Source organism: Mustela nigripes, chromosome 12, assembly GCF_022355385.1.
Source record: "Mustela nigripes isolate SB6536 chromosome 12, MUSNIG.SB6536, whole genome shotgun sequence".
Classification (NCBI taxonomy): domain Eukaryota; kingdom Metazoa; phylum Chordata; class Mammalia; order Carnivora; family Mustelidae; genus Mustela; species Mustela nigripes.
Window position 1 is genome coordinate 130,126,061 of NC_081568.1, and position 24,498 is coordinate 130,150,558.

The 24,498-nt window shown below is 35.4% G+C and overlaps 1 protein-coding gene across 5 annotated transcripts in view; it reads right to left on the reverse strand.

The window, feature by feature from the left end:
- Positions 1-230: 230 nt before the first annotated feature.
- The window catches only part of PJA2 (praja ring finger ubiquitin ligase 2), a 71,246-nt gene continuing 46,978 nt past the window's right edge, over positions 231-24,498 (reverse strand). For all 5 annotated transcript variants that reach the window (XM_059418346.1, XM_059418342.1, XM_059418344.1 and 2 more), the window contains 4 exons: positions 19,535-19,646; positions 6,658-6,772; positions 6,148-6,269; positions 231-3,765 (listed from right to left, as the gene is read on the reverse strand). In XM_059418346.1, the coding sequence (XP_059274329.1) occupies positions 3,640-3,765; positions 6,148-6,269; positions 6,658-6,772; positions 19,535-19,646 (475 nt within the window). In that variant the 3' untranslated portion in view covers positions 231-3,639. The remainder of the gene's footprint in view (positions 3,766-6,147; positions 6,270-6,657; positions 6,773-19,534; positions 19,647-24,498) is intronic.

A 24,498-nucleotide genomic window follows, 5' to 3' on the forward strand; every position in this document is an offset into this window, starting at 1 on the left:
GAACATTAGGCAGGAGAGGACAGTGACTCCTCCTTCAGAGCCCTTTCCAAGTCCATCAACCACTTCCGTATAGCTGGGCTGTTAGAGCCTTCTTGGGCCACAATTGAAGGACAATGAAATCATGTGCCCAGGAGACTATTCCAGACTTTCTTAATAGCTGTGCTCTTTGCCATTAATGCTAAATCCTCCACGGGTTTAAATGATAGAAGTGATGTGACTGCACAATTAAATATTAGAAATGACCACTGAGTACATCCTGTTTATTGTTTATGATTTACACGGAAAATGATGGACTAGGGTTGTTGAACAATAAACCAATCATTACATTTAGACCTGGGCTTTTGAAAACTTGCATTCCATTTTAACAGTTCATATATATTTAACAGCTTATATATAAATCCAAATCACAAATAATCTTAAGAGTTAGTTAGCTCAGAGATAAACAATTAAGGAACACAATAGAAAACCACATGGATCTACCTTTAAATATCAGCATTCATATTACAAGGAAGAAGAAAATGTTTAAAAAAAATAGAATTATTAGGTCAAGTCACTTAACATAGAGAAGAGAAACAATATTTTTATCAGTATTTATACCTTTATAATTTACCTTCATATATTCTTAACTTTTCCAAAAGGATCCAAACAGTATTTCAGAGAATCAAACAATATTTTGGTATCTGAACTTTTCCGCTTCTGCTTATATTAACTTGTTACAATGAAAATCCTAAAATTTCAATTTTCTTAAAAAAAATTTTTAAGCCAACTCTTATTCGACTTTTCTCCTTCACAGCAGCTGTTTGTAGATAGTAGGGAGCCAAGAATGAAGGATAGAAACAGATGGAAAGCAAAAAGTACAACCGCTATCTTAAGTTCAGCTCTCAACACTACTGGTTGAGTTTGGAACCAAAACCTCTTAACAACTGGCATATAATAGCTAAATCTTAACAGGCAAAAAAGAAATATTTTCTTTGGGAATATTTTGGGAATATTTTCTTTGCTACTAGGAGAAGAAAGCTGACGTCCCTTAATACTGCCTAAATATAACGGGGCGCTTGGGTGGCTCAGTGGGTTGAAGCCTCTGCTTTCGGCTCAGGTCATGACAGTCCTCAGATCGAGTCCCGCATCGGGCTCTCTGCTCAGCGGGGAGCCTGCTTCTCCCCCCCCCCCCTCTGCCTGCTTGTAATCTGTCTGTCAAATTTAAGAAAAAAAAATTCTTAAAAAAAAAAAACTGCCTAAATATAATTTGTGGCTTACTACAGAGCAATCTGTAGCAATGTCAGTTTAACCAGTAAGCATCACAACTGATCAATATTACTTAAAGGAAACAAATAACAACAAAAAAGAAACAAGAAAAAGAAAGAAAACAAATTAAAAATCACACTAGCCATGAAGTTCCACAATATACACATGAGAATTAAGTTTAATCTGATTTGACTCCTCGACACTGATCGTCAATGAAATATGGTATGGAAAGATCACAGAGTAGAAAACAAGCAAAGATTAGTTTATACAACAGTGACTATATACATCAGAAGGAAAACATGCTACCTAATGCAACATTAAGGCCTGAATGTAAGCATTTCCAAAGTCACAGAAGCCCCAAAGAACCCCTAAATTACAAAGTCACCACATTACATGCATGCAATGTTCAGTTTTGTTTTACCCATAAAAGGATACACAGTATTTTGCTGTAAATACCAGACACACATTTACAATATATGCAAAAATTAGAATGCAAGTGTTATGTTCCTTATAGTTAAGCCTCAAATGTGCCAACAGTGAAAATTCATTTAAGAACGAAGAAAAGAGATGGAATATAAATACTCCAAGAAATTACACAAATAAAATGTAACTTTGCATTTGGGAAGCCATATAAATATTCCTTTTATGTGTCCCAACTAAATTACCAATGTACTACTCAGATGGATGTACACTCGCTACATGCTTTACAATTTTACTTGCTCAAATGCGATATTCTAACACCTATCATTCTCTGGTACTGAGAGCAAATCACATCTGTAAGTTAAATATTATGTCCATCTTCGTACATATTTGCCTACTGGGTGTGATCACCTAAATGGAAAGCTATGCAATCTTATTTTGGAGTTACATAATTATGGATGACCCTAAAGGCCAAATTTCCCATAAAAAACAACTAAACAAAGCTCATTTCCTCATGTTTATAGAAGAATCTGAACGGAACTCTTTTGGCAGGCAAATCTGGGGTCAGGGTCTTCTTTTCTCTTTTAGAGAAAGGAAAATAAGAAAGGAACCATGTTACATGTTCAGTTCTGCTCACAGTCACTAGGTGATCACCCTACTCCTTTTTCACCCAGGGCTTAATTTGGTTTAATATGATACAACCCATTTTTATTATTTATTTCCAAGTGAATAATTTTATCAAAATAAATTAGTGTAAAGAAACAAATGTACTATGAATAATCCTTATTCAGGAATACTTTAAAGAAATAAATTATAACACAGTAAGGTTTAGATATGTTATAAAAAGATGTGGCCAAATCTGTCCTATACCCCGTTAATTTTATGCTTTACACAAGTTGGTACAATTAACCTTCCAGTTTTTTAAGGATCAGATTTCCTCTTGGGATACAACAGAATGAATGTTTAAACATGTGATGAATGTCTTCAGACTTTCTAAAATATTTCTGAACCAAAATTACTTTAAACAAACTGTATCTAATATTTATAAATTTATAAACAAGCATATTTATAAATTTATAAATTAAAAAAACAACACTTATCTAAGAAATGTGCCATGAATGTTCTCAAGTATAACTGTAACCAGGTGGAAAGGGAAAAAGGATTTCATAAGGCCATCTAATTCACCTCATCATACCAAACACTGAGCACACTAGATTGTTCATAAGCTTTACTAACCTTACCTCAAGCACCAACCATAGTAAAACACTCATGCTTTGCTAACCTTACTTTAAGCACATCCACCACTAAGAAAAGGAAAAAAAAAGATACTTTACTATCTAACCATTCCAAGGGGATTACATTGAGAATCTTAAAATTTTGTGGTGATTAAGCCAAAATTTTGGCTTTTGTTTTGATTCTAAAAAGTCCTAATTTTAAACAAAGATGGAAGAGTAGACATCTTCCTAAAAAAACCACTCAGTATTATGAACCAAGAGGTTCTGATGTAGCAAAAGCAAAGCGACCAATGAAAAAAGCATGTTTTAGAATACTTTTTATTTCCAATGAAACCAAATTTTACTACTGTTGTGATCACAGTCTTCACATTTGATGCAAATAGGAGAATCTAATTATAATCACTTAGTGGCAGTACTTCAGACAAAACCAGTAATATGTGCCACATACATGATTATTTCTTCTGGAGAGAGTTAACTGGTAAGCTTGACTTTACAATTAATACCAACATGTTCAACGAAAGAAAATGGATGCACTGCTTCAACATTCAGCTTGAAAATGTTTCGTACTTTCTGCGAACCTAAATTTAGTTTAGAAAGGTTAATATTCTTCTTTCTAAACTATGGTATAGACTATATATAGGATTTTAAATTTATTTATATATAATTATTTGCACATCAGATTGAGAAGGGATTTGCAGAATGACTTTTAGACATAGTGATCTCATTCAAGGGTTAAAGTTTAAGGGGCTTCTGCAGAGCTGTCAGCGGAAGGGGGGGCCTCCTGGTCAGGCTCAGAGGACGGAGCTGCCGAGGCTTCGATGACGGCGGGTGGGAAGTGGCGGCGGCACACGGGGCACGTTCCCGACTGGAGGGGAAGAAAAACAAGGTCAGAGCCAAAGAAAAGGTCTTAACTGCCACACAGTATCTTAGCAAGGATAAAACCCAAAAAACCCTCATTCTCATTCTCAAAGAAACAACGGTATCTGTTATCCTAAAAATCAAATCAAATAACTTAAAAACAAAAACTGAATCAACTTCAAACCCACATAATCCAGAGAAGCAAAAGTGTGATGCTATTTCCTCTTTATCCCAATCAGATTTTAATTTCTTTGAGGGTGAACAGCATCTCCTAATCATGTTTGTATCTTTCGGGTCAGTCATCTTTCACTCAGGATTAGTGGAGAGTCTACTACACTCCTTGCTCAGCGCTGTGCCATGTGAGCAAGGAGTCACTGGAAAATGAATAAGGATATGTCCCAGTGTGTCCCAGAGTTAGTGTGAGAATTAAATGAGAAAATAAACAAGTCATCTACCAGTGCCTGACACATAGCAGGAACATTTAGATCCTTCTTAAGGCTTAGATAACTTAATATGTGGAATTTTAAATACATGGGAATTTAAATAAAGGAGATATGAGGGACAGCAAAGGTGGAATTTAAGCTGGCCCTGCCTAGATCATCTAATCCTGCAGATGGTATGGGGGAAAACTACACCAGCTACGCAAATATAAACAAATGTACACAGGAGTCAATGTGAACAGACAGGCTGGGGGCTAGATCACAGAATGCCTTGAAAGCCAAGAGAGAAATTTTAGATTTTATAATGGAATGGTGAAAATTTCCACACTGGATCTTACAAATCTTTTTTTAAATAATTTTTTTTAAAGATTTTATTTATTTATTTAACAGACAGAGATCACAAGTAAGCAGAGAGGCAGGCAGAGAGAGAGAGAGGAGGAAGCAGGCTCCCTGCTGAGCAGAGAGCCCCATGCAGGGCTTGATCCCAGGACCCTGAGACTGTGACCTGAGCTAAAGGCAGAGGCTTTAACCCACTGAGCCACCCACGTGCCCCTGAATCTTACAAATCTTAAGTAGAACTTTGACAACCATGAAGTGGCAGTAGAAGGGTAGCAACAGCAAAGAAAGCAAAAGGAAAGAAAGGAAAGGAGGAAGGAGAGGAGGAAGAAAGAAGGGGAAAAGGGAGGGAGTGGCTATAGGGAACAGAGGGAGTTATATCCCTAAGTACATAAGCTGTGAAAGTGATTTGGGAATTTCTACCTTACTGCCTATAAAAATACTTTGTGTAAAAACAGAGTTCACAGAGAAGATTTAAAATAAGATTTTATTTTGTGAGATTAAGAGTCACTTATGGTTTGTCTCCCTCCCAATCCCATCTTCTTTCATTGATTCTTCTCCTACCCACTTAAGCCCCCATGTTGCGTCACCACTTCCTCATATCAGGGAGATCATATGATAGTTGTCTTTCTCCGCTTGACTTATTTCGCTAAGCATGATACGCTCTAGTTCCATCCATGTTGTCGCAAATGGCAAGATTTCATTTCTTTTGATGGCTGCATAGTATTCCATTGTGTATATATACCACAGCTTCTTGATCCATTCATCTGTTGGTGGACATCTAGGTTCTTTCCATAGTTTGGCTATTGTGGACATTGCTGCTATAAACATTCGGGTGCACGTGCCCCTTTGGATCACTACGTTTGTATCTTTTCACCCAATAGTGCAATTGCTGGGAGAAGGGGGTGGGATTATGGACATTGGGGAGGGTATGTACTTTGGTGAGTGCTGTGAAGTGTGTAAACCTGGTGATTCACAGACATGTACCCCTGGGGATAAAAATATATGTTTATAAAAAATTTTTAAAAAAAAGTAAAAAAAAAAATAAGATTTTAATAAGATTTTAAATAAGACTGTTTTTTCTTAAGTAATTCAAATATAGTTAAAAATAATTGGGTAAATATTTAGGGAGAATATATATATAGTTGGAATAGGAGGTTTTTTGTAGGTGATTACATATTTCTCTTATACATTTTCAAAGACCTTGATTTATATTAGCAGAATATATATATATTATTACAGCACTTTAAGAGGTGCCATAGGCTTTTTTTTGCTTGTGATATTTTTGAAAACACAAATTTCAGGGATATGATTAAAGATCTACTAGGTTTATCCTAAAATGATTTTTTGATATTTAATCATTTCCAAAAATGATTAAATATGCTAAGCAATTAGTGTTATCTATATTGTTTTTCAGAAATGTTAGTAAAGTAAAATAGTTTCACATTATCATTAATCTGTAATCATTAAATTGTAATCAATCTTTAACACTTAATTAAAAAGTACTACAAGTATAAAGCTGAATAAAATAGGCTTAAAAGATACTATCATCACTAACTTTCAGGAGGAACTATTAAAATATTAATTTCAAAAAAAGTAAAAATAAAACTCACCTTCTGTAGCCAAATTGAGACACAAGGTTTGTGAAAGAAATGGTGACAGGGAAGCTCTGTTGCTATATCATCCTTAATATACTCACTGCAACAGATTGGACAGCACTGCTCTTGACCAATTGCTGAAAATCAAAAATAATCTGATCAATACCATAGAGTTCAATTTTAATAAAACTGAAAACCAACATATTAACTCACAGACGATACCTATGACAGACAGAAGAGCCATCTTTGAAAAAGTAATTGCCAAACATGTTTCTGTAATAAATGACAATTTGGAATTTAATAAATACTGCTTTTGTAGAAAAGTTGGCTGAGGCACATTTGTTCCAGCCCATGACTTAATAAATTAAAAATATTCTTCCATTAGGTGAAAGTTTGTCAAAATCTGGCTCCACAGAAAAACTAAGGAAAGTTTCTAGTAGTCAGTATTTTATCTTTCAGGTACATTGATAATATATGAAAACATGAAATATGTTATCTGACATGAAAGATCAACTTTGCCCTTACCGGTGTGGTCTTCAAGAACAAGGGTCTCTGGAAGACCATCAATGCTTTCCTTACTGGCTGGTGGATTGGCCACCTCAACATCCACTGCCAGAGACTCTAAATGTGCCAGTGCAGTCTGAAAAAGAAGTCACAGCTCCTTGTTAGAAAAAAACTTTAAAACAGTAATAAAAAGCAATTTTTTAAGGTATCTTTCAAAATTATATGCACCACTAGTCTCTTCTGCTTCAGTCCCCTGCCCTTTTTGTCTCCTCCCAAAAGGAATCATCACCACACCAGAACATCAAAAAGTATCCAAAAAAGCACCGTACTTCTCACAAGAACAACAAAAATCTATCTTGTCTCAAGAATCATCTACTTGCCCACCATATCTGTATCTTCAGAAGAGGATTACCTCTTCCAACTTATGACTTCCTGTGTGAAAGCAATAAGATGAAACAAAGTGAACACTTTTGGACAGGCTCAACATATGAAAGATAAAATGTGACCGAGGTTACCAGATGATGTTCAAGTTATAGAAGCAAACAAATAATGTATTTCTGAATGGCTGTATCTATCACTGGCAAAGAGTCAGCACACCCACATGACTATTTTTACTAATATTACTGGGTTATCTGAGATGTGAACTTTAATTAGGGGTTCAATATCTATATAAATTTACCATTCTAACAAAGATGAAAGGAACAATAGATCATATAACATCTTAGTATAATCCTTCTGTGGCTTGATTAGCCCTTCCGGCTACAATTAGAACTTCAGGTAGGACTTATATTCATGGGATCCAAAAGGTAGAAACCCAAACACCCATCAACAGATGAATGGATAAACAAAATATGGTTGGTAAAGTGTACAGGCAAATTCAGAGTACTTTGATACTATAATGTAATGTGTCAACTGCTTTATTCTAGTATAAAGGTTAAAGGAAAGAGTTACCACTATAGCACAATAATTTGTTAATAATATACAATATAAAAAAAGGTAAACTGTTAACATCAAATACATAAAAGGGAGGAACAAAAGTAGAGGTGTTTTGTTTTGTTTTTTTTAAAGATTTTACTTATTTATTTGACAGACAGAGATCACAAGCAGGCAGAGAGGCAGGCAGAGAGAGGGAGGAAACAGGCTCTCTGCTAAGCAGAGAGCCTGACGTGGGGCTCGAGCCCAGGACCCTTAGACCATGACCTGAGCCAAAGGCAGAGGCTTAACCCACTGAGCCACCCAGGCACCCCAAAAGTAGGGTTTTTGTATGTAATATAAGTTTAGTTGTTATACCATAAAACAGTGTTAAGATGTTTTACATAAGCCTCATGGTTACCACAAAGCACAAATCTATGTTAGATTCACAAAAGATAGAGAAAAGTAAATTAAACACCACCACTATGGAAAATCAAGTCACAAAAGAAGGCAGCAAGAGAGGGAGAAAGGAAAAAGAGAAAAAATAACTAGACAACAACTAGTAAGACGGTATAAGTAAAGTCCTTACTTACAAACAATTATTCTAAATGTAAATGGACCAAATTCTTTAGGCAACAGGCAGGAAGTAGCTGGTTGGATTGAAAAAGCAAGACCCAACTATATGCTGCCTACAAGAGACCCATTTCAGCTTTAAGGACACACAGGTGCAATGTGAAGAGACAGAAAAAGATATTCCATGCAAACAGAAACTAAAGAGAGCAGGGTAGCTACATTTGTATCAGAAAAAATAGACTTCAGGCCTGGGCACCTGGATGGCTCAGTGGGTTAAGCCTATTCCTTCCGCTCAGGTTGTGATCCCAGGGTTCTGGGATTGAGACCCGCCTCGGGCTCTCTGCTCAGTAGGGAGCCTGCTTCCTCCTCTCTCTCTGCCTGCCTCTCCATCTACTTGTGATCTCTATCAAATAAATAAAATCTTAAAAAAAAAAAATAGACTTCGGGCCAACAATGGTTAACAAGTGACCAGGTTATTTTTTTAATAATAAAGGGTCAATTGCTCAAGAGGATAAAATAATTACAAATATATATGTACCCAATATTAGAGCACCTAAGTATATTAAGCAAATAAAAGTAGATCTGAAGTGAGATTACACAACAATAAATAATACTAGGGGACTTCAATACCTAACTTTAAATAATGGATCATCCCGATAGAAAATGAGAAATAAAACATTAAACCTGAACTACACTTCAGCTAAAATCGATCTAAGAATATACAAAAAATTCCATGCAACAGCAAAAGACTACACATTCTTCTCAAGTGCACATTCTCTAGAATAGATCATATGGAAGGTTAAAAAACAAGTCTTAGCAAATTTAAGAAGACTGAAATTGTACCAACTTTCTTTTTGACCAAAATGGCAAGAAACAAAAAAATCAACAACAGAAAAGAAAATGCGAAAATTTAGAAATATGTGAAAATTAAAAATTTAATTAAAAATTAAAAATTCCTGAAAAACCAATGGGCCAAAGAAGAAATCGAAAGGTATCTTGAAATAAAAGCAAATGGAAACAACAGCATGTCAAAACCTACAGGATGATGCAAAGGCAGTTCTGAGAGGGAAGTTTATAGTAATAAATGCCTAAATATACTATATATTAAAAAAAAACCTCAAATAAACAATCTAACTTTACAACTCAAGGAAACAGAAAATGAAGAACAAAGTCAAAAGTTGGCAGAAATTAGAGCAGAAATAAATGAAACAGAAATCAGAAAAACACAAAATACCAACAGAACTAAATGTTGTTGTTTGAAAAAATAAACCAAAATGCTATATCTTTAGTTAGACTAAGAAAAAAAGAAGAGGCTCAAGTAAAATTAGAAATGAAAGAAGATGTTATAGATGATACTACAAAAATACAAAGGATCATAGCAGACTATCACGAATAATTATACACCAACAAAATGGATAACCTATAAGAAATGGGTCGATTCCTAGAAAACATGCTGACATCAAGAAGAAACAGAAAATGTGAACAGACTAACATAAGTAATACTGAATCAGTAGTCAAAAATATACCTCCCAAAAAAGGCCAGGATCAGATGGTTTTCCTGGACAATCCTATCAAACATTTAATGAATTAAAGGCCAATCCTTTTCAAGCTCTCCCAAAAAAAATGAGAAAGAGGGAACACCCTCAAATTCACTGTTTAAAGCCAGCATTATCCTGACGCCAAAGTCAGATTAGGACATAAGAAAGAAAATTAAAGTCCAATCGCCCTGATGAACATAGATGCAAAAATCTTCAACTAAATTCCTGCAAGCTGAACTCAACAGCACCTGAAAAGGTTCATACACTACAATTAAGTGGGATTTATCCCTGGATGCAAGAATGGTTGCAACACATGCAAGTCAATAAATGTGGTATTACAGAGTAAGAGATAAATATCATATGATTATCTTAATAAACACAGAAAAAAACATTTGACAAAACTATCATTCTTTCACAACAAAAGCTCTCAACGAATTAGGTACAGAAGGAACGTACCTCAACATAATTAAGGTATCCATGTATGACAAGACCACAGCTAATCTCAGAATCAACAGTGAGAGGCTAAATGCTTTTTAAGATCAAGAACAAGATAAGGGTGCCCAATCTCAGCACTCCTATTCAATACAGTACTGAAAGTCCTAGCCAGAGCATTAAGGCAAGAAAAAGGAATAAAAGGCATCCAAATTGGAAAGGTGGAAGTAAAACTGTCTCTGTTTGCAGATTTCATCTTTTATGTAGCAAATCCCAAAGACACAAAGACCCAAAGACCCAAATCCCAAAAAGTTGTTTGGACTAATCAACAAATTCAGGGAAGCTCTATGGTATAAAGTCAAGATATAGAAATCAGTTGTGTTTCTGTACACTAACAAAGAAATATCTGAGAAAGAGATAAAACAATCCCAATCACAATGCATCAAAAGCAATAAAGTACTTAGGAAACTTAGGAATAAACTTAACCAAAAAGGTGAAAGATTCCATTTACTGAAAACTGAAAGACGAAAGAGAATGAAGATATAATGGAAAGATATTCCATGTTAAGGAACTGGAAGAATTAATATTAATTAAAATGTCCACACTACCCAAAGCAATCTACAGATTAAATGCAATTCCTATCAAAATTCCAATGGTATTTTTGACAGAAATAGAAAAAAAATTTCTAAAATTTGTATGAACCACCTAGGCCCTGAATGGCCAAAGCAAAGAACAAAGCTGGGGGTATCACACTTTCTCATTTCAAACTATACTACAAAACTGCAGTAATTGAAAACAGTATAGTAGTGGCATAAAAATACTTAGACCTGTGGAACAGAATCAAGAACCCACAAATAAATCTCGGCATATATGGACAATTAATATTTTTGAGAAGGGAGCAAGGAATTTTCACTCGGGAAAGGATAATGGCTTTAATAAATGATATTGGAAAAACCAGTTAATCGCACACAGAAGGATAACTGCATATATAAACTGTATCACTACCTTAGCACCACTCACAAAAATTAACTCCACATGGACTAAGGACTTTAAGACCTGAAACCATAAAATTTCTAGAAGAAAACGCTGGTCCTTGACACTGATCTTGCCAATGATTTTTTGAGTATGACAACAAAGGCACAGCAACAAAAGCAAAAATAACTAAGTGGACTACATTAGATTAAAGAGCTTCTGCGTATCAAAAGAAACCATTAACAAAATGAAAAAATCAAACTACAGAGTAGAGGAAAATATTTGCAAATCATGTATCTGATAAGATATTGATACCTGAAACATAAAAGGAACTCTCACAACTCAGTGAAAAAGAAACCAAAACCAAAAACTGACTTAAAAATGGGTAGAGGAAATGAGCAGATATTTTCCCAAAGAAGACATACAAACAACTAAGTACATAAAAAGATGCTCAACATCACTAATCATCAGAGAAATGCAAATCAGAATCACAGTGAGGTATCACTTCACAAGGGTTAACAATGGCTATCACCAGAAAGACAAGAAAGAACAAGTATTGGCAAAGATGTAGAAAAAAGGGAACCCCTTGGAACGTTTGGTGAGAATATAAATTGGTACAGTCATCATGAAAAACAGTATAAAAGTTCCTCCAAATATTAACAGAAATACCGTATGATCCTACAATTTCACTTCTGAGTATACATCTAAAGAAAATGAAGTCAGGATCTTGGAGCGGTATCTGTACTCCCATGTTCACTGCAGTATTATTCACAATAGCCAAGATATGGGAATAACCTAAATGTCCATCAATAGATGAACAGATAAAGATGAGGTACCTATATATACATACTGGAATATTATTCAGCCGTAAGAAAGAAAAAATTCTTGCTACCTGAAATATGTCAGACAGAGAACGTAAGTACCCAATCATATAATTTACAGGTGGAATCTAAAAAACCTGAACTCACAGAGAGAACAGAGGGTAGAATGGTGAGGAGTAGGGGAAGCAGGGAGATGGTGGCCAGAGGGTACAAACTTCCAGTTATAAGATCAATAAATTCTGGGAATCTATGCAAACAGGGTGATATAGTTAACAATACTGTATTATATACATGAAAGTTGCTGAGAGTAAAAATCTCGAATGTTCTTACCACAAGAAAAAAATGGAAATTATGTGAGGTGATGCAGATGTTAACTAACCCTACAGTGATAATCATTTTGTTCAATGTAAGTGTATCAAACGAACACCTTGTACACCTTAAACTTATAAAATGTTATATGTCACTGATACTTCAATAAAGCCAAGAAAAATGTGGTATATACATACAATGAAATAATACTGAGCTTTCAAAAGCAAATTCTGACACATGCTACAACACGGATGAACCTTTAAAGCATATGCTGAGTGAAATAACTGGTCACAGAAGGATAAATACAGATGCCACTTAAACGAGGTACCAAAAGTAGTAAAACTCAGAGACAAGTAGAATGGTAGTTGCCAAGGGTTGGGGAGAGGAAGGAGCAGGGACTTACTGTTCACAATGTACTTAATGCTCCTTAACTGTATACTAAATAGTGGTTAGGTAATTTTACATTATGTATGTTACCACAATAAAAAGGAAGCTGGAGGAGGATTCTACCTGACAGTTAACATTGCCCTCTCTTGGATGGCAGACATAACCTTTTGTATACTCTTCAGGATTAGCTTGGATAATGTCACAATGAATTATGTCTTTCCAAAAAGAATCTGACATAACTTACAACAGACCATATGGCCAAGGCCTAAGCAGTCAGAACAAAGAAAAGGAGAAAGCAAAAAAGGTTCATCATAAGAGTTAGTAAATACACCTAATAATTCTGAACACCAATTTGACTCTGAGTTTGCAGAGACTGCAAAAAGACAGTGTGCCAGAAAAGGAATTACTGACTCTTAGCTCCAAATTCACCTTTCATTTCTGTCTGTTAAAATAGATCTGGGCCTTTTGAATATTTTTCCCTTGTTGGCCTACATGACCTTAGGTTTTGTCAGTAGAGAGCTCTGGCGAGATCTCACAGAAGTACTTTGCTGCTTGGTTCTAGTGGGCTTTCTGGGAAGGCCCGTAGTGTGGAAGGGTTTCCTATGGTGGGCTTCTGTGTCACAGATGACTTCTCCAGCAGGAGGCACCTCTAGTGCCAGGGGCTTCTCCATCACCTGGCTCCAGAAGCACATGTCATTTCTCCAGCGCCTGACAGATGCTATATAAGGTAGCCAGCAGATTCCCCTGGCACCTATCTTGGGTGGCTTTGCAGCAGTGTGCTTCCAGTTAGTCATGTCCTTGTAAACAGTTTCTCTAGCACTCCAGAAGGCGGATTTCCAGCAAGTTCTGCCAGCAGAGTAGCACAAGCACTTCTCTAAGAGCCATAGCTATGCCCTCCCAACAGCCTGGATCTCAGCCCCAAGCGGAGGTGGGGGTGGGGTGTGTGTGCTCTTCCTAAGGTTATTCCTTGAATCTGCTATTCCTGCTTCTGGCCAACAGAAATGAAATGTTATCAATACAAAGCCTGATTACAAATAATCACATTAATCACAATCAAACTACCACTGGGGTCCACTGCAATGAAGTGCCAACTAATACATGTGTCTTGAGAGCCCAGGTGCCTGCTGCACTTGACCTTATGGCAATAATGATGACTGGAAAATCTAATGCGGGATGAGATCCTTTAGAGTGTCCCTGCTCACATATGAAGAGAAAAGACAAACTCAGGGCCACTAACTCTCAGAGCAAGGTACTGTGTAAGAACCACAGTTTCCACGGTAGCCCTAGAACAAATATCTTATCTCTGAAAATCAAACACAAAATTTAATTGTGTGAACTGCTAAATTAAAATGAGAGTTTAATTCTGTCTTGTCAAGTTTCTCAAAAGCTGTGTCACCCCCTGGCTTAATCAGGATTCTGATACTTAAAATGGGAACATCTGGTTGGGCTCAGTGGAAACGGACTATTTTGAATTCCCAAATCACTCAGAGCCTCCTTCTTCCAGTAGAAGTAGCATACCTTCCACAGACCAGCTTTTCTCATCTTGAGAACCCTGTGATAATCCCGCTTGGAGTGTATATCTCTTATTATTTCTATGCCCAAGAGTGAATTATCAAAAACAACATCGTCCAAAAAAAGGGCAGGATGATCAAGAACACATACTCTTCTGGAATGTAGGTTTAGGTCACTCCATCAGGTAAAGATGCCTAACCAGCTGAGATTCTTGCTGAAGGCACACAAAATATAGAATGGGTTACTGAAGAAGGAAACCACAGCTCTCAACTATAGCCTGAGACCAAATATAAAAACAAGGACTAGTAGGCTTTGCATGTTTTCTATGAGCTTGTTATGTGTTTATTTGTATCTGCTAACCATTTTCTTTTTCATTCCCATTTTTATTTAATATGGCAGTTAATTTTACAATTTAATTTTATATAAGAGAATGCTCAATGTGACTGACTGAATTTGTAGAGTAATTAATATTTAGTGATGGATATAATGACCCTTGGAGTCTGCTCATCTATTCATTCTTGAGCTAGGGTAAAAACCTCTCCATTTTAAGAATAGGTGTATCTCGTTAGGTGGAATAGTTGCACTGCTGTTGAAAGGACCTCAAATGCGTGTAGAAAGGTGTATGGGATCCAACTGGTCTGTTCTCCAGTTATTACTGTTCCTCAAATCTAAGTTCACTGTTTTTGTCAGCTCTGTGAAAACGGATTTGGGCTATTTAAGTATTTTTCTCTGATAGCTGTCACACTGTTAATTAAGCTTTGTTCACAGAAGACGCTGCAGAGACACTGCAGAAGGAAAAGGGCTTTGCTTCTAATCCCAGCGTGTCTACTTGACACAGGTTTCCATGGCATGCGTGGTTCTCTCCAGCAGCAGACTTTGGCAATGCCCACAGCTTCTCCAGCATCTAGCTCTTGTAATGCAAGCTGCCAGCAGCACTCAGGGGCCAGCAGCTCCCCCAGCATCCACCCTGGACAGTTCTGTAGCGGACTGCTTCCAGTTAGACATCTCCCTATAAATAGCCTTCCCCGGCAGCACCCCAGGGCTGATTTCCAGCAAGTTCTGCCAGTGCAGCACTAGACTTCTAGTGCTGCACTGGCAAGTGACTTCAGCAAGTCACAGCTGTGCCAACTCTATCAAAGTTTGAATCCCAGCCCTGGAGTGAAGTGGGACTCTTTCTTAAGTGATCTGAGCCCGACATGTGGGGGCTATTCCTTGTATGTGCTTTTTCTATATTCTTTAGAAGTATCTTTATTTCTTACTAAGTAAATCCTTATTACTCTAATCACCAATTATAGTTAACAATTCTTTATATTAAACTTCCGCATCAGGAAACAGAAAATGGGAAGTAATAGCCTAATACTTGTCCCTTCTTTCTCATATAACTATAATCATGAATCTCCTCCAATTCCCTGTGTACTTCTCAAGACAGAATGCAAGAATTCATATGTACTAGTACCAAATGTTTTAAAAAAGAGGGGGGCGGTACTATTTAAAGCAAGTTCCATTTTTGGTAAGATTCTTATGCTTTGATACATGTTTGTCTCTATAGGTTCATTATTCCTTTATGATGATTATCCGCCCATCTGCAGCGCTAATACATACCTGGAATTTCACATATGTAAAAATAATTTATTAGCTTGGTACTGACAAATATTTAAGGTGATCTGGAGTCACTTATAAGTAACAAGAGTAAGAGAGACTCCTTTAAAACCACTGCTAAGAAAATCCATAAAAATACAAAAATCTATCTACACCCCAAACATTATAATATATTTTTGTAAGTTAGTCCAAATGTCAGAAAGACAATAAAATAGACTAAACAGCACAACTGGAATATACTTGGGTTTAAAGTAGCATAATCCTTTGTCAGTACAAAATCTGGTTTTTAAAGAATAAAGCACTATTTAGTTTCTAAAGAATGAAGATTTACAACAACTGATGTAATACTGATTTTTGAATGATAATTGAATCCAGATTTGTCAGATGATTACCACCTGTTTGACTGATTTGAATAAATTTTCAATACAGCCATTTGCTGACAACTTACGCTGCACCAGCTATTTTACTATGTGCTTTAAAATAATGTCAAAATAATCCATAAGGTAAATTTTATTATTCCCATTTTGTAGATGAGGACCTGAAACTTGTGGAGGTTAAATGGATGGTACAAGGTCACACAGCCTAAATAAATCCATCTAACTCAAAAGCACATGCTCTTCCTCATGAACTACTTTCTTAAGGCTGATTAACGCAGTATATATGAGGTGCTCTGTAATGTGTAAAGACTTTCTAGGGGCCCATGGGCATGGAGAGTCTTAAGAGACTCAATTTCAATTCAATTAACTTTCTTTCATAACCTTTCCTTAAACTGATCTGCCTAAAAATGTACCTGCAGTCAAAGTATTATTGCTGGTTCTACATTCCCATATTCCTTTTTATATTAATCTTCTCTCACGTTATAAATAAAAGCATACTTCTTACCCATTCAAAGGGGCAATATGAAATACTGGGGTCAAACTGAAGTAATGACTGAGTAACATTTTTTTTTTTTTTGACAGACAGATCACAAGTAGACAGAGAGACAGGCAGAGAGAGAGAGAGAGGAGGAAGCAGGTTCCCTGCTGAGCAGAGAGCCCGATGCGGGGCTCAATCCCAGGACTCTGGGATCATGACCTGAGCCGAAGGCAGTTTTAACCCACTGAGCCACCCAGGCGCACCGTGAGTAACATTTTTGTAGGTAGGCTCCAGTCACCTGCTTTCAAGAAAACTGGAGGATCTAGATAATCTGTCAAGTTGATGTGACTCTGGCAAATTGCTCAGAAAAACTAAATGACATTACTATGATAAACTCCTTCCATTCCCACCAATTTATTATGTGAACAAGGTTTCTCAAGCTTACATTCATAAAGATGAAAAGCAAAACTGATGTTGAACTATATCTCATCTTAGGAATATATAAAATTTAATAAGGAAGGAAATTAAGAAATGCATTTCTGGTAAAATTTTACTTTATGTTTCAATATTTATCAACATTTATAAATTTGTTTTTGATCAGCTGGACGCAACAATCAATTTTAACTCAATCTAAACCAATTTTGTGTATTTAAATTCTTTTTTTTTTTTTTTTAAGATTTATTTATTTATTTGACAGACAGAAATCACAAGTAGGCAGGGAGAGAGGTGGAGGCAGGCTCCCTGCTAAGCACAGAGCCTGATCGGGGGCTTGATCCCAGGACCTGGGATCATGACCTGAGCCGAAGGCAGAGGCTTTAACCCACTGAGCCACCCAAACATCTTGAACGTGTTTTTATTGCAAAAAGATATGATAGGGTAAACAATATTGTTTAGGGTTTATGTTAAAAAATTTTAGATGCCAACATAACTGTGCAAAGGGAAATATTTTTTTTTCCAAAACTGGTTTGGAATAAAAAGCTTTATTATCATTGTATCAAACAGTTAAAGATCTTAAATATTTCGTCCTGTTCACACCCAAATTTGAGACAAGATAGGAGACACATGTTTATTGTCAGTATTTTCACCAAAAGCCTCTATCTGGAAAAACAGATCAGTCTGCTATTAGGAAAATAACAGAAATGAAAACAACCAGCGCTGCAGAGATCAGATTGCTTGAGAAAAAAACAAATAAAAGCACACAGTTTGTGTTTTTAGTTGTTGTTGTTTCATTTAAAGACCATTGTTAAATTTAAAAGGAAAAATCATAAATTATAAACTATTTCAGATAAATTATTATAATTTATAATAATATAAATTATTTCATGATTAAATAACTGGATACTAGACATAGAAAAAGAAAGATTTCTAGAATGGTAGGAAGACTGAACTGTATTCATTGTCAACTGAATTCAAATAAAATAAAGCTGAGCATTAAAGCTGAGGAAGCTGTTAAACTGTAGTGAAAGGAGACACTTAAGACCATCAGTCAGAAGCAGGAGGGCAGATTGGTCAGAATGACCTGTCACTGGGTTCCCTAAGAGCCAACACTGTGGAGACCGTAAGTTCCCTGGACACACTATGCTTCTTAACTCTTTCTTTGCCCGCTCTGCTAATGCTTCTACACAGAATGACCAATCTTTCTGCTGCTTTTTTCGAGAAGCCAATCAAATGTCACATTTTCCACTGGTAACAAATAATAAAACTTCTATTTTAATTCTCAAGATTTCTTTTTAAAGATATCTCTATACTGCATGAAATCATAAACCACTAGCATACTAATGGGAAAAACTGTTTAAGAACTATGAAACCAGACTCTAGGATATATATATTCCATTGCAGTCACTTAAAATTACTGAACTCAAGGAAGTCAGTGATCCTTGATCTTTACATATTCTATTTCTGATACAAGCTATCACATTGTGCCACTATTTCATGTGTCGGACTCTAGTAAGGCAAAAAATAATCTGCAAGAAGTCCTAAGTGTCTTGTCTTATGATGTTCTTTCTGACTTTTCTCCTAGTACACAGTATTCCTGCTATGGTTACTTTAAAAAAAGAGATACCAAACAAAACATATAACTGATCAATGATCTCTATGGAAGATTACACAAGATGTTAAAAAAAAAAAAAAAAGTGATGCCAAAACAGACCTATCTTTAAGTATGTGTATGTGTAGATAGATAGGTCGGTCTATCTATCCAACCACCTACCTAACTACTGTCTAATTTATGAGTCTAAATTGGACTTTCTAACCTCAGAAAATTTCAAGATAAGATGCTGTTATGTCTCTGGAAGTTTTCTCATTCATTTTTGTTCTCTCACTTTTGACTGATTCACATTATCATTTTTCTACTTTGGAAATCACTTCAGAAATAGTAATTTGAAAAAAGACTTTAATAATGGGATCTACTAGTGCAGTGGAAGTTTCCAAACATGAAAAGTTTGGGCTTCTGACCTTATGCAAATACAATTACAAGTAAGTATTTACGTTTCAGTCAAATAAGGAAAATAAGGCAAGACAAAATTATGTGCCACACTTATTTAAGTATATATGTGTATGGAAATAATGGGAGTAAAACTTCTAACTTTGTTAAGTGGCATTACAAGCCATGAGGACAAAAAAAGAGAAGTGATTTGTAATATATCCTTAGAGATTGCCAATTTCATTTCACAAATATACCTTTGTGTGTATATAAAATATTCCGATTCACAAACCCAGATAATTCAATAAAGGAAAAGTGTATTTTCTAAATGTAAGCAAAACATTTTCTATTCTGTACTAACTAGGAAATACTGCAAATTACAGGCAAATTGGCACAATGTCTAGAGTAATTTATGTACATATACTAGTGGCAATCACTATTCAGTAAGTGTTATTGACGAAAAACTATTCACCTTTTCCTAAAAGCAGTTATAAAATCCTTCAATTTTTATTATTTTGCATCCCACCAACTTAAAATATGGGCATCAGTGTGAGTCACTAAAATACCTCCATAGCCTGGGCTAAGCGTTCTTCCAACGCCATGTAGGTGAGGAACTGAGGATCCACATAAGAAATCGCTTCAGCAACTCCTAGTCCATCTGCGAAACCATCAAACAGGCTGGGGAAAAAAAATACAAACATGATTTGGGAAATCTTTATGAAGACATAATTATATTAGCACACCAACAGTGTAAGCAGAAAACATTAAATATTTTAATGATATTTTAATATAAAGATATTTTAAAATAAACAAAATACTTGGATAGAAATCTTGTGTGATAAGGGGCAGGGAGAACCCAACAGAAAAGTAAAATACTAAGCACGAGAAGTTAGAATACCACAATCTCTTCCAATAAGCTGCCATATTCGTGACATAAAATTTATAGAAAAATTCTTGTGTTTCTAGTTCTAACTCCAGGGATAGCTTAGGGCAGGAATAAAGGTAGTACTTTTCCCTCCTGTCTTTCCCATAGATTTTCTTCTGTTCCTTTGAACTGCTAACCCAAATTTACATGATATCATGGTAAAGACAGTTACTGCATTTATTTCAATTCTATCTAGTCAAAGCCTCTTTTTCTTTTCTCACCTTTTATTGCTTGATCACTGAGGCCTTAAAAAAATATTTTATTTTCTCAAGTCTCTCTCTTTAATCTCTCTTCTATTTTCCTGAGAAGTAGGCCTCCTCAGTCATTATTCAGACTAAAAAATATTTAGCTCTTAACTGCCCCCCCCTTTTTAAACTAAAGGACTATAATCCCCTTGTAGAAAGTAAGTTTTATTCTGGTCCTAATCTCCTTCCTCCACCCCTCGACATACATAGATTCCTCCTTTTCCTCCAGTCTTGGAAATACCATATACTTCAAAATTTGGAAACCACAGTATATCCTCAGTCCTCTTCTTTCTAATCTTGCCTCCTTGGAAATTATATTAAAGTTCATTTCCTCAGTTATCCTCTCTGTAGGTTAATTCTTAAACCTACATCTAATTCCAAACCCTCTTCAGATCTTGACCTACATTTTTAGTTTTCTGAGGGGCACTTTACTTCGATTAACTCCTGTCACCTCAAATCTAGTATCTCCAAAACTGAGCTTATTTTGTCTACCTAAAGGCAAACTTCTGTTGACTTCTGTGTTCCTGAGAAGTCAAATACAGTCAGGAATATACAATTATACAAGTTAGATCAAAATAATTTTGATGTCAATTTTCGTGCCATCATTAAAATTACAAATCTATTGCCAAAAGATACAAACATATTCTTACAAGATTAAACCTCAGTAGTATTTTAAAACTAGCAGAGACCACATAGTACGAAGAATCATTCTCATATAATCACAGATTTTAAAATTAAAACTAGAAATTAGTGAATCCAACCTCCCCTGGAACACTAGAACTTCTTCACCCTAGCAGTGAGATATAGTGCAAAGACGAAGAGCTCTGGAGTCAATAAAATAGGGATTCAACTCCACATTTAACTCAGAGCTAGACAATGTGAACATTTTATTTAACTGTTACTCTATTTCTTCATCTATAAAACAAATTAATGAGTCAATGCATACACATGCCTGGCACAGAGATCGCACCAGAGAAGGCATTCAAGAAACAGCAAAACTATTTCCTCCATGTGGAAGAACCCTATCAGAAATTTGACTCATGTCAAGTAAGTGCTCTAGTTCTGCCCGCCGAAGCAACACAAATTACGTCTACTTTTCCTTTGCAGAAAACTCCTTCAAATGGTTAGAGTCAACTATCTCCTAATTCTTTTCTTCTTTAGAGTAAAACAAAGCTAGACATTCAAAGCAAAAATCTGCTTGTAAATTTGGTCACTGCAAAATAATCAGCTAATACTAAAAATTGTAGTATCATTCATCTGCCAATCACCATGGTAATTAAGTGTTTCAGATAAAAATCACTAAGTACTCAAAGAGGCCTGAAAGATAACACGTTAACCAACTGATCAGAATTAGCATCACCAGTAGTGGGACACTTTATGCCTTCTGATATGAACTAAGAAAAACCTTTTGTCATTTCTTTGGTGGTTCGGCTTAAAATCTATAACTTGAACCTAATCATGACACCAAATCTAAACTAAGAGACATTCTACAAAATAAACAGCCTGTACTTTTCAAAAATGTCAAGGTTATGAAAGACAAAGAAAAACTGAGGAAATGTTCTAGATTAAAAGTGAAGAAACATGTTACGCAAGAACAATGAGTCGTCTTGGTTGGACTAGAAAAAAATTCTCTAATGGCATTAGTAGGACAACTACAGACATTTGAACAATGTCTGCAGATTAGTGAACAGTATTGTTATCAGTATGAATTTCCTGATTTTGAAGATTTTACTTTCTTACGAAAGAAAATGTTCTTGTTCTTCAGGACTTCATTCTAGATTATGGGTAACAAGACAACTTACTCATAAGTGGTAGGGAAAAGGTACCACAAATATAGAGAAAGAAAGGAAAGAGAAAATGATAACACAAATGTGGTCAATGTTAACATTTAGGGAATATTAGTGGAGTATATGGAAATTCTTTGTTATTATTTTTGCCACTTTTCTGTAAGTCTGAAGTAATTTCAAACGGGTTTAAAAAATTCATGGTCACATCCACAGGGAATTAATTTCCCACAATCTTATCAGGTTAATAATTATAACCCTAGTTTCTTATAGGAAGATAGAGAGGTTAAATAGTTATCAAAAGATAAATAAAGGGTATAGCTGGAATTTGTCTAAATCCGAAACAACTCCCACCACACTAGTTTATATACTCTCTGGGTATTCTGTAACATTTCTGTGACATCATCAAAACAAATAAACTTTGATAGAGTATTTTTTAAATTTTCTTTTAAACTAAAATAAAGAACCAAAAAGCTTAAACTTTTTTTAAGTTGTGGTAGAACAACAACAAAAAATGTTGTTTTGGCTTTAGAGGTAAGAATTGCTGCTGTTTGCCATGAGTTTTCCTTTCAGTTGTCAAAATGACATTATTTTAGTATGAAAATCAAATCATATTTTCACTTTATCAACTTGCAGCGATTGCCACATAAATTAATATATTACCACATAAGCAAATAATGAGCTATTGACAAATCCACATAAAATTCAAAAGAGTAACCTTCAGAATTTTGTCTTAAAAATCAAAGTTAAAATGCTTTCCATATTTATTTATTTATTTAAAGATTTTATTTATTTATTTGACAGACAGAGATCACAAGTAGGCAAAGAGGCAGGCAGAGAGAGAGAGGAAGAAGCAGGCTCCCCATGGAGCAGAGAGCCTGATGTGGGGCTCGATCCCAGGACCCTGGGATCATGTCCTCAGCTAAAGGCAGAGGCTTTAACCCACTAAGCCACCCAGATGCCCCATGCTTTCCATATTTAAAACAAAACAAAACAAAACCAAAAAGCGCAACTACCCTGAAGCTCCCCAAATCTGGGAACAATCAGCAACATCTCTAAAATCTTAACACAACAGCTGTGTCCAGAAAGATCATCAATGAATTAGAACCCAAAATAATAAGTTTTCAAGTTTAAAAATTATATTCAAAAAAGATCTCAATTATTTCTTTAAATTTTTATGTTTTGAAAGTTATTTAAAATATGTATCAAGATCTTAATAAATACCAGTTATCTCAGTAATGTTACCTCCACTAAGCTGTCCTAAAGATATTAACCTGAAGTACAGAACAAGTTATATGAGAGGAAACGTTTACTGCACTATTTCAATAGAGAAATGATCAATTAAATTTTAGTGCAACTATAGAGTAGAGCATCTACGTAATGGAGCTGTAAAAAAATTATTTTCATAAAAATTTGAAAATGTGCAAAAGAAAACATTTCTTCATATTAAACCGTAATTGCCTCCCAACATGCACAGATGATGCTAACTAAATCAACAATTCTGTCATCTGCTGAGCATTATGAGGAATGACTTTGCATAAAGAAGACAGAAGATAGCAACAAGGAGTTCAGTGTAAGAGGGTAACAGGCAGGCATGGGGGAGGGGAGATGAGAGCACCAAGATCAGCAAGACCAGGACCAGGTGAGTCACTGCTTTTCCATAAAGTCTGGGAAGCCAGAACATGGGTTTTGGAGCCAGGAATGTTCAAAATGGAATTATAAACTGTTTGTGTGGCTGTGATGGAAACACCACTTCCTACCTCCACAAAATGGTTAACAAAAGTCTGCTCTGCACATAGAATTTTTTTGCCCCCTGGGAAGTGAGAACAGGAAATGCTAAGGATTTCAAGGAGATGCTGAGTTTCATATCTGGAACAATTTGGAGAACTACAAAGAAGTAACTACACACACAGAAAGAGACACTAAAGATACAGAGGACTCAAAAACATAAAATTCTAGAAGTCTGCAGTTATCAGGGCGTATCAGTGAGTTTTTGTATCTTTATTCTTCTAAATTTTCTGTAATGGAATTTTAGCTAGAAAAAAAAGAAAAATTCTTAGAAATATATCTGTGTAAAGATGAAAACAAAGGTAGTACCAAGCCATATTTTCTTCAGAAAAAGTAACAAGAGATTAGTGGGACTGTATATTCTTTCTATATCTCAAAATTAGTTGCTTCCAGAGACCTCCTGCACATTTGAAAGATAAATCTAACTGTAAGCCAAACCAATTAAATTCTGACCATTACATCATGAGACATAACAATTCTATAATCCACTTAATTTATAGGCTTCTTCTATTTGAAGTTCATTATTCTTTTTCAGCATAAAGTAAATAATACTTTCAGCATTTCTGGGAAGGTACAATTATTTTTCCATATTTTACATACAGAGAAGGATAACTATATTCTTATGATTCGTCTGATTTAATCACAGGTTTTGAAATTCTTCAAGTAGTATTTATTAAGGACTCTTTTTTTTTTTTTTTTAAGGATTATATGAAGTGCTACATTTAAAAGTTAGAAACCTCAAACCAGGAGTTTATAAACAACTAGGCTATAAGGTGGGCCTCAAGGTC